Source organism: Heptranchias perlo, chromosome 6 (genome assembly GCF_035084215.1).
Source record: "Heptranchias perlo isolate sHepPer1 chromosome 6, sHepPer1.hap1, whole genome shotgun sequence".
NCBI classification, from domain to species: Eukaryota; Metazoa; Chordata; class Chondrichthyes; order Hexanchiformes; family Hexanchidae; genus Heptranchias; species Heptranchias perlo.
The window spans coordinates 109172261-109187831 of NC_090330.1; the positions used below are offsets into that span (position 1 = coordinate 109172261).

General features: G+C 45.5%; 1 protein-coding gene across 1 annotated transcript in view; it reads right to left on the reverse strand.

Moving 5' to 3' along the window:
- nalcn (sodium leak channel, non-selective) overlaps positions 1-15571 on the reverse strand; it is a 182781-nt gene that overhangs the window by 65495 nt on the left and 101715 nt on the right. Inside the window, exons 15-17 of the mRNA XM_067986611.1 lie at positions 8049-8185; positions 2720-2861; positions 1711-1784 (exon numbers count right to left, since the gene is read on the reverse strand). Of these exons, the coding sequence (XP_067842712.1) occupies positions 1711-1784; positions 2720-2861; positions 8049-8185 (353 nt within the window). The remainder of the gene's footprint in view (positions 1-1710; positions 1785-2719; positions 2862-8048; positions 8186-15571) is intronic.

Sequence of the window (15571 nt, forward strand, 5' to 3'; positions counted from 1 at the left end):
ATTTTTATTTTCAATTAAGCATGAAACATCTTTCCTCAATGGTACTGATTTCTTAAATACACATTGGTCCAGATTTTGCTGGAGTGGGGCATCTCGCGACGTGCTTCATTAGTTAGATGTGTTCGTACACATTTAGGTTTTAAAATTTCTTTGCCCCGTAACTTGCGAGCTGATAACGGGGCGGGGAGGGCAACGGGGGCATCTGGGACCTCAGTGAACGACGGGACCAACAGTCTATCTCCTTAAACTATGAGATTTAAAGATCGAGAAAGAAAGAGAGGAACGACGGAGAAGGAAATGGGGTGAATCAGAATCAAATCAGTAACAGAAAGAGAGGGAAAGAAAGATTGGATTAAGAGAGAGAGAGAAAAAAAAGAGACAGAAAGGAAAAGTAAGAAAAAAAAAACTTAATATCGAATTTAACATTTAAAAAATCTTTTAAAGCAGTTCACAACCTGAAGAAACGAGGCTCCAACTTAAATAGTTAATTTTCAGTGCCAGAGAGGTTGATTGGCCGTCATTAACAATTATCACGTCATTAAAAGGATACTTACGCTTGTAATTACTAGCTCTATATTTCTGTGGCAAGTTTTGTTCGTATCCACCGCGCAAATACACCAACCTCACACCGTTCAATGCGTTTCAACGGTGAGTCAGACCGCGAGATGCCGTTTTCGCGAAGCTAATGGCGGAGCAGCGCAACTTTTGGATCTCCGAGTTTAGCCGCGCATCTGCCCCTCGCCTGAAGTTGCCGTACCATTTACGCAGAAATAACGGCGAGCGCCATTAGTCTCGCTGTTAGTTTGACAGCAAAATCTAGACCCATTAAATTAACTGCTAACAGAATGAAATCTGAGCAGCATTGTTAATGCGCATGCAAGTTTTCATCGATTTGATTAAATACTAAGTAGTTTTTACACTTCATGATCCAAATTTACCTCCAACAGAGCATCACGTGTAATGAAAGTAACGCAGGTGCTCAGAGAGTCTGCTCGCAGCAAAAGAAAAACCTGGCTTAGAGTGAGGTGTGTTCATGGAGCTCTGTCATGCCCCACAGACAGGAATCTGAGCTTTCAGTAAGGTTCTGCTTTATTTTTCTCTCTCTGGTTGTTAGACGGTGGGCTGGTTTTTTTTTTGTCTACAAGTGGTTAAGAACTGGTACAAATCATGCACTAAGAACACTCATTTTTCTGATGTAAGCTCATTTACAGAATCGTTCACCGGTCCAGGTGCAGATAAGATTTCACAAGCACACTAGCGGTGAGGGAGGAAAATTGCGTGCAAGCAAAATTTAAAGAGATGGAGACAATCAAAGCAGATTACAGTCCTGTGAAGCGCCTTGGGATGTTAAAGGCGCTATATAAATGCAAGCTGTTGTCGTTGACTTAGCGCATGTCTGGCACCTGTCAGGTACAGGAAAATTGTTGCTTAGAATTTTAGTTGCTGGAAAAAATGGCAGCTAAAAACTTTTTCAAAATGCATTTTGAGTGATTCAAGTAATCTATCAAGAAATCGTGATGGGTGAAATGCTGACATGTTCCTATGGTGTTTTTCCAGTATAAATATTTATATAAGCAATTTCAATGCTAAATGGTCACACAAAAAGTAGGACTCAAAATATTTGTGCGCCTGATTTTTTTAAACAATACATAGATAGATAATACAAAACTACAACTAAATTAAATTATTTCTCAGCATGAAAAATCTTACCTAAGGATTTTATTTATTGCATTTTCCTTTTCAAGAAGATTTCGAGCACAGATACTAAAAATTGACCTTCGTAACTGAAAATAACCATAAATATGAAAAAGGGAGGTTAAACCAGGAATTTCCTGGAATTCCAGAAGAGCACGCAATCTGATTCAATCTTGCTGCTAATAGTCGAAACACAACTAAATTATCGGCTCATTACATTGAATAACCTTGTCCTTAATACTCTGCAGGTTATTTCCACCAACCCTGTGGGTTACTTGGCTTTGAATGCTTCTTATCAACTTTGTTTTATAAATTAGATACCACCAGACGGCCTCCAGTGGCAATATAACTTGTGGCACTGGGCTGGATTTCTCTCCACGTGACCATATTATAGTCTCACACTGTATTTGCTGAACAGGTCAGGTACCATATCATCCGTGACCTTTTGAAAGCCCCACTCTAGAGACTTGAGCGCAAAATCTAGGCTGACCCTCCCAGCGTAGCACGGAGGGAGTGCTGCACTGTTGGAGATGCCGTCCTTCGGATGAGACGTTAAACAGAGGCCCCGTCTGCCCTCTCGGGTAGATGTAAAAGATCCCACGGCCATTACTGTAAGATGAGCTGGGGAGTTCTCCCCGGTGCCCTGGCCAATATTTATCCCTCAACCAACAGATGATCTGGTCATTATTACATTGCTATTTGTGGGATCTTACTGTGTGCAAAATGGCTGCTGCATTTCCCAAGTAACGACAGTGATTACTCTTCAAAAGTACTTCATTGGCTGTAAAGCGCTTTGGGACGTCCTGAGGTCGTAAAGGGCGCTGTATAAATGCGAGTTCTTTCAAATTTATGACATTTCCAAAGGCATCAAGCAATTATCCGAAAATCAAATCGCTACAATATTGTTCGAAAGCAAAGGTCAAATATTTTGCTCTAACAGTGTCTGCGCTTTCCGACCAATCTTTTGTAGAAATCGGCCTTGTTTTTGTAAGACTGTCGTCATTAGTAATTGCACCAGTTGTACCTTCTGATCAATATACTTGTTATCCTCGATACAGGACCTTTTAGAATGGTCACATGATGACGATGAGGCGGACGGTAACCTGCGTAGCAAACAACTAGTGTCCTGCTGTTGACGATCAATAAACTGCTTCATAAAACTTTCCCTAAATATAAAAACAACATTGGGTCAGATAGTAAGACAAATAAAATCCGATTTCTGTGTACTCGCTGTATGTAATTTATCATAAAGAATTATACTTACTGAAACCATGTGTAAAGGGACATACTATAGGTGAACATATTATTTTAAGTACTATTTTGAATCTATATTGGTAACAAAAATAAACAAATATTCAAACATGTGTTAAACTGTATTGGAAATACAATGAAAGATTGAACAGGCTGGGGCTCTTTTCATTAGAAAAAAGAGAAGGCCGAGGGGTGACCTGATTGAGGTCTTTAAGATTATGAAAGGATTTGATAGGATAGATGTAGAGAAAATGTTTCCACTTGTGGGGGAGACCAGAACTAGAGGCCATAAATATAAGATAATCACTAATAAATCCAATAAGGAATTCAGGAGAAACTTCTTTACCCAGAGAGTGGTGAGAATGTGGAACTCGCTACCACAAGGAGCAGTTGAGGCGAATAGAATAGATGCATTTAAGAGGAAGCTCGATAAACACATGAGGGAGAAAGGAATAGAAGGATATGCTGACAGGGTGAGAGGAAGTTGGGTGGGAGAAGACACATTTGGAGCATAAACACCGGCATAGACCTGTTGGGCTGAATGGCCTGTTTCTGCACTGTAAATTCTATGTAATTCCAAGTAAGACATGGAAATTTCAGTTTATCACAAAATGGCTCATGATAAATTAAACAGGTTACTGTCTACAAACCTTATATTAGCCTTGGGGGGGGCGGGGGGGGGGGGGGGTGGGGGCAGCGCAGATTCACCAGAATGATACCGGGGCTAAAAAGGTTAAATTATGAGGTCAGGTTGCATAGACTGGGCCTGTATTCCCTCGAGTATAGAAGATTAAGGGGTGATCTAATGGAGGTGTTTAAGATGATTAAAGGATTTGATAGGGTGGATGGAGAGAAACTATTTCCTCCGGTGGGGGGAGTCCAGAACAAGGGGGCAGAACCTTAAAATCAGAGCCAGGCCGTTCAGGGGTGATGTCAGGAAGCACTTCTTCACACAAAGGGGAGTGGAAATCTGGAACTCTCTCCCATCTGGAACTCTCTCCCCCAAAAAGCTGTCGAGACTGGGGGTCAATTGAAAATGTTAAAATTGAGATCGACAGATTTTTGGTAGGTAAGAGTATTCGGGGATATGAAACCAAGGAACGCGCCTGCTGATTACCATCTACCGTCCTCCCTCAGCTGATGAATCAGTCCTCCTCCATGTTGAGCACCACTTGGAGGAGGCACTGAGGGTAGCAAGGGCACAGAATGTACTCCGGGTGGGGAACTTCAATGTCCATCACCAAGAGTGGCTCAGTAGCACCACTACTGACCGAGCTGGCTGAGTCCTGAAGGATATAGCTGCCAGACTGGGCTTGCGACTAGTGGTGAATGAACCAACACGAGGGAAAAACCTATTTGACCTCGTCCTCACCAATCTACCTGTCACAGGTTCACCTGTCCATGACAGTATTGGTAGGAGTGACCATCACACAGTCCTTGTGGAGATGAAGTCCTGTCTTCGCACTGAGGACACCATCCAACGTGTTGTGTGGCACTACGACCGTGCTAAATGGGATAGATTCAGAACAGATCTAGCAGCTCAAAACTGGGCATCCATGAGGTGCTGTGGGCCATCAGCAGCAGCAGAATTGTATTCCAGCACAATCTGTAACCTCATGGCCCGGCATATTCTTCACTCTACCATTACCAACAAGCCAGGGGATCAACCCTGGTTCATTGAGGAGTGCAGAAGAGCATGCCAGGAGCAGCACCAGGCATACCCAAAAATGAGGTGCCAACTTGGTGAAGCTACAACTCAGGACTACATGCATGCTAAACAGCGGAAGCAACATGCTATAGACAGAGCAAACGACTCCACAACTAGTGGATCAGATCAAAGTTCTGCAGTCCTGCCACATCCAGTCGTGAATGGTGGTGGACAATTAAACAACTAACGTGAGGAAGAGGCTCTGTGAGCATCCCCATCCTCAATGATGGCAGAGTCCAACACGTGAGTGCAAAAGACAAGGCTGAAGCGTTCGCAACCATCTTCAGCCAGAAGTGCCGAGTGGATGATCCATCTCGGCCTCCTCCCGATATCCCCACCATCTCAGAAGCCAGTCTTCAGCCAATTTGATTCACTCCACGTGATGTCAAGAAATGGCCGAGTGCACTGGATACAGCAAAGGCTATGGGCCCCGACAACATCCCGGCTGTAGTGCTGAAGACTTGTGCTCCAGAACTAGCCGTGCCTCTAGCCAAACTGTTCCAGTGCAGCTACAACACTGGCATCTTCCCGACAATGTGGAAAATTGCCCAAGTATGTCCTGTCCACAAAAAGCAGGACAAATCCAATCCCGCCAATTACCGCCCCATCAGTCTACTCTCAATCATCAGCAAAGTGATGGAAGGTGTCGTCGACAGTGCTATCAAGCGGCACTTACTCACCAATAACCTGCTCACCGATGCTCAGTTTGGGTTCCACCAGGACCACTCGGCTCCAGACCTCATTACAGCCTTGGTCCAAACATGGATAAAAGAGCTGAATTCCAGAGGTGAGGTGAGAGTGACTGCCCTTGACATCAAGGCAGCATTTGACCGAGTGTGGCATCAAGGAGTCCTAGTAAAATTGAAGTCAATGAGAATCAGGGGGAAAACTCTCCAGTGGCTGGAGTCATACCTGGCACAAAGGAAGATGGTAGTGGTTGTTGGAGGCCAATCATCTCAGCCCCAGGACATTGCTGCAGGAGTTCCTCAGGGCAGTGTCCTAGGCCCAACCATCTTCAGCTGCTTCATCAATGACCTTCCCTCCATCATAAGGTCAGAAATGGGGATGTTCGCTGATGATTGCACAGTGTTCAGTTCCATTCGCAACCCTTCAGATAATGAAGCAGCCTGTGCCCGCATGCAGCAAGACCTGGACAACATCCAGGCTTGGGCTGATAAGTGGCAAGTAACATTCGTGCCAGACAAGTGCCATGCAATGACCATCTCCAACAAGAGAGAGTCTAACCACCTCCCCTTGACATTCAACGGCAATACCATCGCTGAATCCCCCACCATCAACATCCTGGGGGTCACCATTGACCAGAAACTTAACTGGACCAGCCATATAAATACTGTGGCTACAAGAGCAGGTCAGAGGCTGGGTATTCTGCGGAGAGTGACTCACCTCCTGACTCCCCAAAGCCTTTCCACCATCTACAAGGCACAAGTCAGGAGTGCGATGGAATACTCTCCACTTGCCTGGGTGAGTGCAGCTCCAACACACACAAGAAGCTCAACACCATCCAGGACAAAGCAGCCCGCTTGATTGGCACCCCATCCACCACCCTAAACATACACTCCCTTCATCACTGGCGCACAGTGGCTGCAGTGTGTACCATCCACAGGATGCACTGCAGCAACTCGCCAAGGCTTCTTCGACAGCACCTCCCAAACCCGCGACCTCTACCACCTAGAAGGACAAGAGCAGCAGGCACATGGGAACAAAACCACCTGCACGTTCCCCTCCAAGTCACACACCATCCCGACTTGGAAATATATCGTCGTTCCTTCATCGTCGTTGGGTCAAAATCCTGGAACTCTCTACCTAACAGCACTGTGGGAGAACCTTCACCACACGGACTGCAGCGGTTCAAGAAGGCGGCTCACCACCACCTTCTCAAGGGCAATTAGGGATGGGCAATAAATGCCGGCCTTGCCAGCGATGCCGAAATCGCATGAACGAATAAAAAAAAGGCAGGTGAATGGAGTTAAGATACAACTGAATGGCAGAACAGGCTCGAGGGGCCGAATGGTCGAGTCCTGTTCCTACGTACTGTTGTAACTACCCATTGTTTCCGAAACATTGGCCTAAATTTTAACACGGAGCCAGGAAGACGGCGGCGAGGGGGAGGAATTCCTGATGGGAAACCTTGAAGTAAGAGTTTCCCGGACGTCCTTATGATTTTGACGTAAGGGCGTCTTTTTGGTCTGACTGGCAGGCTGGCTGACTGAGAGATGGGGGGAAAAGGAAGGAAGAGGATCTGAGAAGGTGCGTCTGAGATGGGGGCTCGGAAATCGTGGGAGGGGGGTCGCTGCAGGTAAGCTCTTTGGACGTGGGGAGGCACTCCTGCTCCTCTGGGCCCATGAACTGTGCTACGAAGGCTGTTTCGGGCCTTCTTGCCTCCCCTCACGTGGTGTGAAGGAGAAGGCCCCCAGGGGTTAAAGACAAAAAAAAAGCTGTAAAAACGGAGGCCCGCAGCCTCCTTGGAATCTTTTACTGACTGACCCGCCTCCTGAGAGGGGGTTGCCTGCCCGCCCCTCGTCCCGCCTCCGTTAAAACTGGAATTGGGTGGGTCGGGGCGGGTTTTAGATTTTTAAAATTTTTACTGCACCCCCCCACAAATCGCCCCCAACCCACCCGTTTTTCCAAGTTAAAACTTAGGCCATTATCTCAACTCTGGGGTAAATTTTAACTTTACCTGCCGGGCTGTAAATTAAGAGATTGCCTGTCCCTTATACACCCTGCCTTATTTTCCACCCTTTGACTTCAATGGAAAGGAAAATTATAGAATCTTACAGCACAGAAGGAGGCCATTCAGCCCATCGTGCCTGTGCCGGCTCTTTGAAAAAGCTTTCCAATTAGTCCCACTCCCCATCTCTTTCCCCATAGACCCGCAAATTTCACCTTTTCAAGTATTTATCCAATTCCCTTTTGAAAGTTACTGTTGAATCTGCTTCCACCGCCCTTTCAGGCAGCGCATTCCAGATCAGAACAACTCGCTGCGTAAAACAATTTCTGCTCATCTCCCCTCTGGTTCTTTTGCCAATTACCTTAAATCTGTGTCCTCTGGTTACCGACCCTCCCGCCACTGGAAACAGTTTCTCCTTACTTACTCTCTCAAAACCCCAGATGATTTTGTACACCTCTATTAAATCTCCCCTTGACGTTCTCTGCTCCATGGAGAACAATCCCAGCTCCTCCCGTCTCTCCACATCTCATCCCTGGAATTATTCTAGTAAATCTCTTCTGCACCCTCTCCAAGGCCTTGTCATCCTTCCTGAAGTTCGGTCCCTATAATCGGGCTGGGCCGTGCTCACCGCCCGGTGTGAAAGTTAAAATCCACCCTCACCATGGCTTCAGACGAAGCATTTCCAACACAATGGTAGACACCTACCTGATTCTGGGAACTGAAAAGTCTGATGGTAATTTCGATATTTTCACCATCTGTGGTCTGTTTGGGAACTTTTCGAAGATTCGCAAACGTAGTGGGAGCTTTTCTTTGGTATCAGCATTGGCTTCACTTTGTTTAAGCTTAAATTAAAATAATATATTGTATTATAATCAATGATATATTTGTTTTGAAATCTTAAGATGTGGAAAAAAAAGTTTAGTTTAGAAAACTTACGGGGGTCAAATCGGGCCACATAACCAACAATGGGCGCTCCCCAAATTAATCCCCCAACATTTTTATAGCACTTTTTCAGTCTGTCAAATTAGAAGTTTTGCATCCAGGACACACCCACAGCATCGCACGTCCCTAATGTGTCAGAGGTCACACTTCTGTAGGGCAGAAAATTGTGATTGGCTCAAATAACAACTTAGCTGTCAAGATAACCTTGCTGACCGACTAAACGCAAACCAATTGAAACCAGTTTCGTCCATTGGACAGTTGGCAGAAGTTACTAATCGTCCGTGAGTAAAATCAGTACAAATCTGAACAGTTAAACAGCTGAATTTTTTTTTTTAAGAATCAGCAATCACCACTAAACAGACCAATCAAATTTTGCTCCATTTTTTTTTGGTGGCTATGTTGCCTTTTGGGACATTGACTGACACACATCTAAAAATTAAATTTATAATGTAATGAGCACATGAAAAATACACAATTCTCAAAAATCACTAAACCTAGCTTTAAACCTACCTATTTTATCGTGGAAATTTCAGCAATTAATTTCAGAAATGTCAATAGTGTTTTTTTCTGCCTGAGCCCACACATACTTTTGTATGTCAACATTTATAAGGGTAGAAGACTAGCCTAGAAAGTAGACCGGGGCCCGTTTGGATCGTCCCTCTGGCATTTTCTTTGCGCTAGTTCCAGACTTGAATATCTCCCTCGCATCCTGGTAACCAGAAATGGACGCAGTACTGAAGGTGTTGTCTGAGCAGAGCTCTGAATAATTTAATCATGGCTTTCCCTGACTCAAGTTCTACAGTTTTGCCTATAAAGTTCCAGAGTGTCAACTGACACCACTGTGGCAGCCAATGAGATGGAGGCGGGGAGGGACATATAGCAAACAGTGTATTTTACAGCAAACAGAGTCTGTTTTAAGCAGCGCACTACAGCAAACAGTCTACAGAGTCTATTTAAAAAGAGTCTCCACGAGCTACAGCAAACAGAACTTGTGATCGAAACTGCAGCAAAGTCTCCCGATAAAAGCAGGATTATTTCTCCAGCAAAATGCAGTGAGTGGAGGATAGTTACAGAACACAAATTATGTGCGTAAAAATCAATCCCAGTCACTTATCGCAGTGCGGTCTCCAGGCGTGATTGACGGGGGAATTACCCAATCATCTCCATTCTGGCCGGGACTTGTGGTGTCACTATATGAAGCATCGTATTGATTTGTTGATCACTGCTCTGAATTGGTTTCTTTCAACTCCATCTTTAGCTATCTGGACACACACGTCACCCCTTTTTTTTTAAACTTCCTATGTGCAATACTTTACGCTTATCTGCATTAAGTTTCATCTGCCATTGTTCTTATATCAGACTCGAGTTGTGATTTGTGAGCAGCCTCCTCTGATTCCACTGATCTCTCAGGTTGCCCTCACCCTGTGAGAGTTTTCTTTGCTTTTTCCAAAAGACTGGAAATTGAATTCTCAAATTTTATTTCAAATTTATTGAGTTTTTAAAAAAAAAGAGACTGATTTTGAGTGCCTCTGCCTGATGTAAATGGAATCTTTATATTTTGTAATGTATTCTAACTGGTGATAACACAAACAAATAAAATCTGCTGCTAAGAACTCAAAAGCAAGAATTGTTCATATAAACCGATAGCATCTTGTGAAGGGACTGTACCATTATTCATATATTCCTGAATCTAAACAGCTTTACTCAAAGGTCCTGCTTGAATACACTCTGTACTGTTGCAAAGATACTTGGCAAAGGGGAGATCCAAATAAGTAATTACACTAAAGTTGTACTTATATCTTAGTCTTCACTATAAAAAGCCGCACCCTAAACAGGCAGACAATAAATATCTGATCTAAATATTACATGCAAACATTTATTTAGATAACTGGGATTTATTTTTCTACCGGCAGTGAATAAGAAAGACACTTATTTATGTTCCAGGAATCAATCAATAAACCCAGGCCCTGATTTCCACCCAGTTAACAGCTTAATCTGGGCGCAGCCAAATCAAATAGCGCAAAAGGATCGCTGAATTTTAAGCGTAATTGAGTTGTGTCCGTAACTATATTACGTCCTCCGTCCAATCCAGTCCTCGTCCACGAGACTGGCCACGCCCTCAGGTCAAAAAGGCACGTTTCCGACAGTTGCAGTCATTCGGGGCGGGGAGTCGTTGCATTGCGCGCAGATTCCCAGGCGCACAGTGACCTGTGGGAACGTGAATCCAGCATACATCACCTGACCAGCAGTGAATTAAAACCTCAAGACTGTCCCTGCTGCAGAAATAATACATCCTTAAAAAAAAAACTTAAAGGGAGAGAAAAGGGGATAGAAAGCATCTGAGACACAGAGAAAGAGAATGACACACATCAAGAAAGAGAGAAGGACATAGTGAAAATGATAGAAACTATCTGAGCGGCAGTCAAAGCAGAGGGGACAGTTACTTACACAGAGAAAGTGTGAGGAAGAGAGTCAGAGATAAACCCCTGGAGATACAATGATGACAATGAAAGTGTGCGAGAGCCTCAGCGAGAGAAAAAGAACCAGGGAGCTTTATAAATGCAAGTCACTGTTGTGTTTGAGGGAGACAGAAATTGTGGAAGACAAAAACAGAGAGAGGGAGATAAAATATAGAATGGAAGACAACGGGAAAGATGGTGACAGAATGAAAGACACAATTTGTTTTAAAAATGTTCTCCGTAAATGGCACAGGAGCAGATCAACAAAATTATATAATAACATATCATGAGATTAAGGTAGAGTTGCCAACTCTCCAGGATTGCCCTGGAGTCTCCAGGAATTAAGGATTAATTTCCAGGACACTGCTGCGAGCAAACCCAGGAGAAAAATCATTGGGGCAATAGAAAAAGTGTCTATCCTTTTCTTTGAACTGTTTTCTTTATTAGTTATAGACGTATTGGAGATGGGGATGTTTGACTGACAGTCAAGAATCATCCAATCGGGTGACAGAGAGTCTGTTGGCTTTCCATTGGCTGTGGGAAGGCGGGGCTCCGCGAGGATGAGACACGTCAGGCGACCAATGGCGGGAGCATGGGGTCGGGGCGCTTGTCGGAGGAAGGTCATGTGATGAAACCTCCAGGAATACGTCCAACCGGAGTTGGCAACCCTAGATTTAAGGGCATGAGACTCCTCCCTTTATATCTGCTGACGTACCAGGAGCAATGCCGTAGGAGATCGGCTCGTACTGTATATAATGCAACATAGGATTAAGGTTAGTGAACAGCAAGATTGCAAGTTGTGAAACTCTCAGAAGATGGCAGTAGAGAACTGTGCACTACAGCAGGTGACAACAAAAGAATAATCAGCAAAGAATTCTGGCTATTTTTCAAACACATCAAAGTGCAAGACAGGTGTAATGCATTAGGAGGAAAAATGGATACTAAAAGTGAAAACAAATATACAGTGACAGTAATTAGCAAACTACAAACCTCCAAAACTATACCAATGGGCACAAGTAGGCAATTGAGGTTGTTGGCGGCCGTGCCTTCAGCTGTCTAGACCCTAAGCTCTGGAATTCCCTCCCTAAACCTCTCCGCCTCTCTCTCCTCCTTTAAAACGCTCCTTAAAACCTACCTCTTTGACCAAGCTTTTGGTCACCTGTCCTAATATCTCCTTACGTGGCTCGGTGTCAAATTTTGTTTGATAATCGCTCCTGTGAAGCGCCTTGGAACATTTGGTCTACGTTAAAAGGCGCTATATAAATGCAAGTAGTTATTGTGGTTAAGGAGATGGACCATTGGGAACGAAGCTCACGAGGTCCCAGATGCGACACTGACATCACTGCACCGTTATCGGAACGATGTTCCAGCAATTTGCTGCGCAAATACAGTGCGATGTCACCGGTGAGCGTAAAAGTCCAATTAAGCTCGTTCCCCCGACAAACCCGCCACTGCAGTAATTTCTGGCCCAGTGTGTTCCAAACTAAAAGGCGGCCTAAGTTGAACACTTGTTTTGTTTTTTTTTTGTTGTTCAAGGACGTCAGGTGAAATTGTCTTGGGACCGTTACTTTAATACTCTGCCATACCTCCGAACGAATGGAACTTTCCTTTAAATATCGCAACAACTGCTCTGATGTCGCAGATCTTATGGGGGTAGATTTTCAACCAGCGCACAAAACAGGGGCGGAGCGAGCTGGTGGGGGGGGGGGGCGGGGGGGGAGGGCGTTGGCTCTGCCCGCCTGAAGCTGACTAGGTGAAGGGCGTGCCTCATTTCCACAGTAAGGCTGAGCTGGGTTGCAGTTGGGGCTGAAGCAGGAGACATAAGCCTGTGGCATCTTCCCAGGTACAGCGGAGCCCCCTCACAAACAGCTCCTCGCTGAACTGCGGGCATGATTCATTCATTCTTTCTTTTCTCCTCCTCCAGTCAGATTTCCAACCCTCCAGGGTTGTCCTGGAGTCTCCAGGAATTAAAGAATCATTTTCGGGAGCAAAAGCCCAGGAGAAAATTCATAGGCGCAATAAAAGAAGGTGCGTTTTTTTTAAAAAAAAATGTCTTTGAACACTTTTATTCATTAGTTATAAAAATATTGGAGGTGGGGAAATAAAGGCTGTTCGACTGGGTGAGGCAGGTGGTCATGTGATGGAACCTCCAGGAATATGTCCGGCCAGGGTTGGCAACCTTATCTTCCATCCACAATGTCACCAAACCCTTCGTGTCAACCAGAAGTTTTGCCAGAAGCTTCGGCCAAAATTCCAATGTAGAATTAGCCAAGATAACTTTTCACCGAGTTTAACGTCAGTTAGAACAGGCAAAACAGCCACAGCAGCACACAAGTTGTCCAACTGAACAAAACAAGGGTTTTACCTGAAAACAGCTGAGGATCTCTTTAAAGAACGCTGGAAATAAAGGCCAATATTCCATTAGCCATTTTAATGATCTTTTGTACCTGCCCAATAACTTTTTCTCGCCCCCTGATTTGTGGGTTTGAGTGTAGAGCTGCTCACATCGTTGAAAGTGGAATCAGGTCCTGAAACAGGCACAAGGCCCCGACTGACGTACATTAAAGAGGCGCCCGCCGATTTCAGGCGGGAGCGCTGGACGCCCAACAAGAGGCCCGGGCGTAAATTGCGTCGGGACTTTCAGGGCGCAACGGGTGAGCAAGACCGTGAGCCAATGGGGGAAGCCAGCTGAAAATCGTCCCCATAAACCACCTGGGAAGAGAAACCAAATTTCAGGGGTGAAGTAATCCCATCTTTCCTATATATTATTAAATGGCCAATATTTATCCCTCAACCAAGAGTCACTAAAACACAGATTGTCCGGTCATTATCACATTGCTGTCTGTGGGATCTTGCTGTGTGCAAATTGGCTGCCGCGTTTCCTACATTACAACAGTGACCACACTGCAAAAGTACTGTAAAGCACTTTGGGACGTCCTGAGGTTGTGGAAGGCGCTATATAAATGCAAGTCTTTCTTTTACTGTGAGTGCTTTTCCACTTCTCCAGCGAGAGTATCCTTTGCTCATTTATTAGACCGTGTAGATTGCCTTGACATTAATTTGCTACGAAGAGTTATAGGTTAAAAGATATGCTTAATGCCTCACGATTCCAGTATAATGTCCACCCCCTGATTACATATACTTTAATTAGTTATTAGTCGTCTCTCCTGGTGTTCCACACGGACAGTCACGACCCAGTGCAGTATTCTGGTCAATTAGAGAGCAGGGCGGGAGGAGAAAGAGTAAATGGACTCAAGATTGGGGTAGGGTAAGAGAGAGCAGGGGGGGGGAGGCAGTTGGAAGAGATTGAGGTGCTGGCCTGTTGGGGGGAGGATATGTGGTTTGAGGCGTGCTCAGTAGTGGGGGGGGGGGGGATCATTGGAACACGAGGAGGCCATTCAGCCCCTCGAGCCCATTCTGTCATTCAACGAGATCATGGCTGATCTGTATCCTGACTCCATCCCATCCCTTAATACCCTCGGCTAGCAAAAAAAAAAAAATCTATCGATCTCAGATTTAAAACTGTTAATTGAGCATCTACTGCTCTTTGTGGCAGAGAGTTCCACACTTCGACCACCCTTTGCATGAAGAAGAGTTTCTCATCTTCTCCCCCGAATGGCCTGGCTCTGACTTTAAAGTTATGTCCCCTTGTCCTAGATTCCCCCACCTGTCCTAGAGCTTTGATGAAATGCTGTTCAGTTGTGGGGTGGGGTGGGGGGTGAGGGAGGGGGGGCTAAGGATTTTGCTAGATGAGGGGAGGCCCACTCAGTGATTTTAATGTATAATAGATGAGAGAACGATGTCCTGAGGGGTAAGTAGGCTTTTTCTCAGTAATTGTAAGTTTACAGTCATTTGCGCACAATTCTGAGCAGCAATGGTACATTTTAACCATTCTGTTAGCAGCCTGGACTGCTTATTCCGAGTTCCCCGGCAAATCGGCGACAGCACACGGTGACATTGGGAACGGAGGCGGTACATTCTTCCCCACGAGTCTGGAGCCATTTCCTCCAGCCCTCGAAATCTCCTCTAAGTACTTTAAGGCAGCCACTGACCGATGAGTGGGAAGGTGATGATGAGTACCCACCCCCCCCCCAAAAAAACTGCAGGTGGGTACTGGAAATATGCTGCTAGGTGGTGGGAGGGGGCAGGGCAATTTGCATCTCATTTTCCTGGCCTCCTCCCTCTCCCTCCAGGCTGCCAGACCCCATCCTGTTCCCACCCGCCCCCACAGTGCTCACGGACACCAGGGTGACCCTGCTCAGGCTTTCATTCTCGCTCCCAATTCTTGGGACCCCCCCCCCCCCAACTTTCAACGTTCACCAATCCAGACTGCTCCCCCGGTGCTTCCAGGCATAAGGACCTGCCCTAACACTCCCAAAACCCAGGACCTCCCTCCCCAACATTTCCAGACACTAGATCCCCCCCTCTCCCCCTTTGAACTGCCCCATTGAGCCCAGAACGCTCTGCTGACCCCAAGGAATCCCTTCCATCGTTCCCAGACTAGAGAAACCCCCTTCTTTAATAGTAACCTCTGAGTTCTAGGACCTCCTCCGAAGACTGGTAGACCCCACGGGTTCAGATCTCCACCCCATGCTGTTCACCTCTAACATCTTCCAGTTCTGACGAAAGGACCTGAATCGTTAACTGTTTCTCTCTCCACAGATGCTGCCTGACCTGCTGAGTGTTTCTGGCATTTTCTGTCATGAAATAATCGGTAAAAAAACCAATTTTCTAAGTGATCCCAGCTTATCTCTAACACTTGTAGGGGGAGAAATTCAGCAGCACCGCCCCGCAAATGGTGAGGACCGAGAATCCCCAGATATTGGG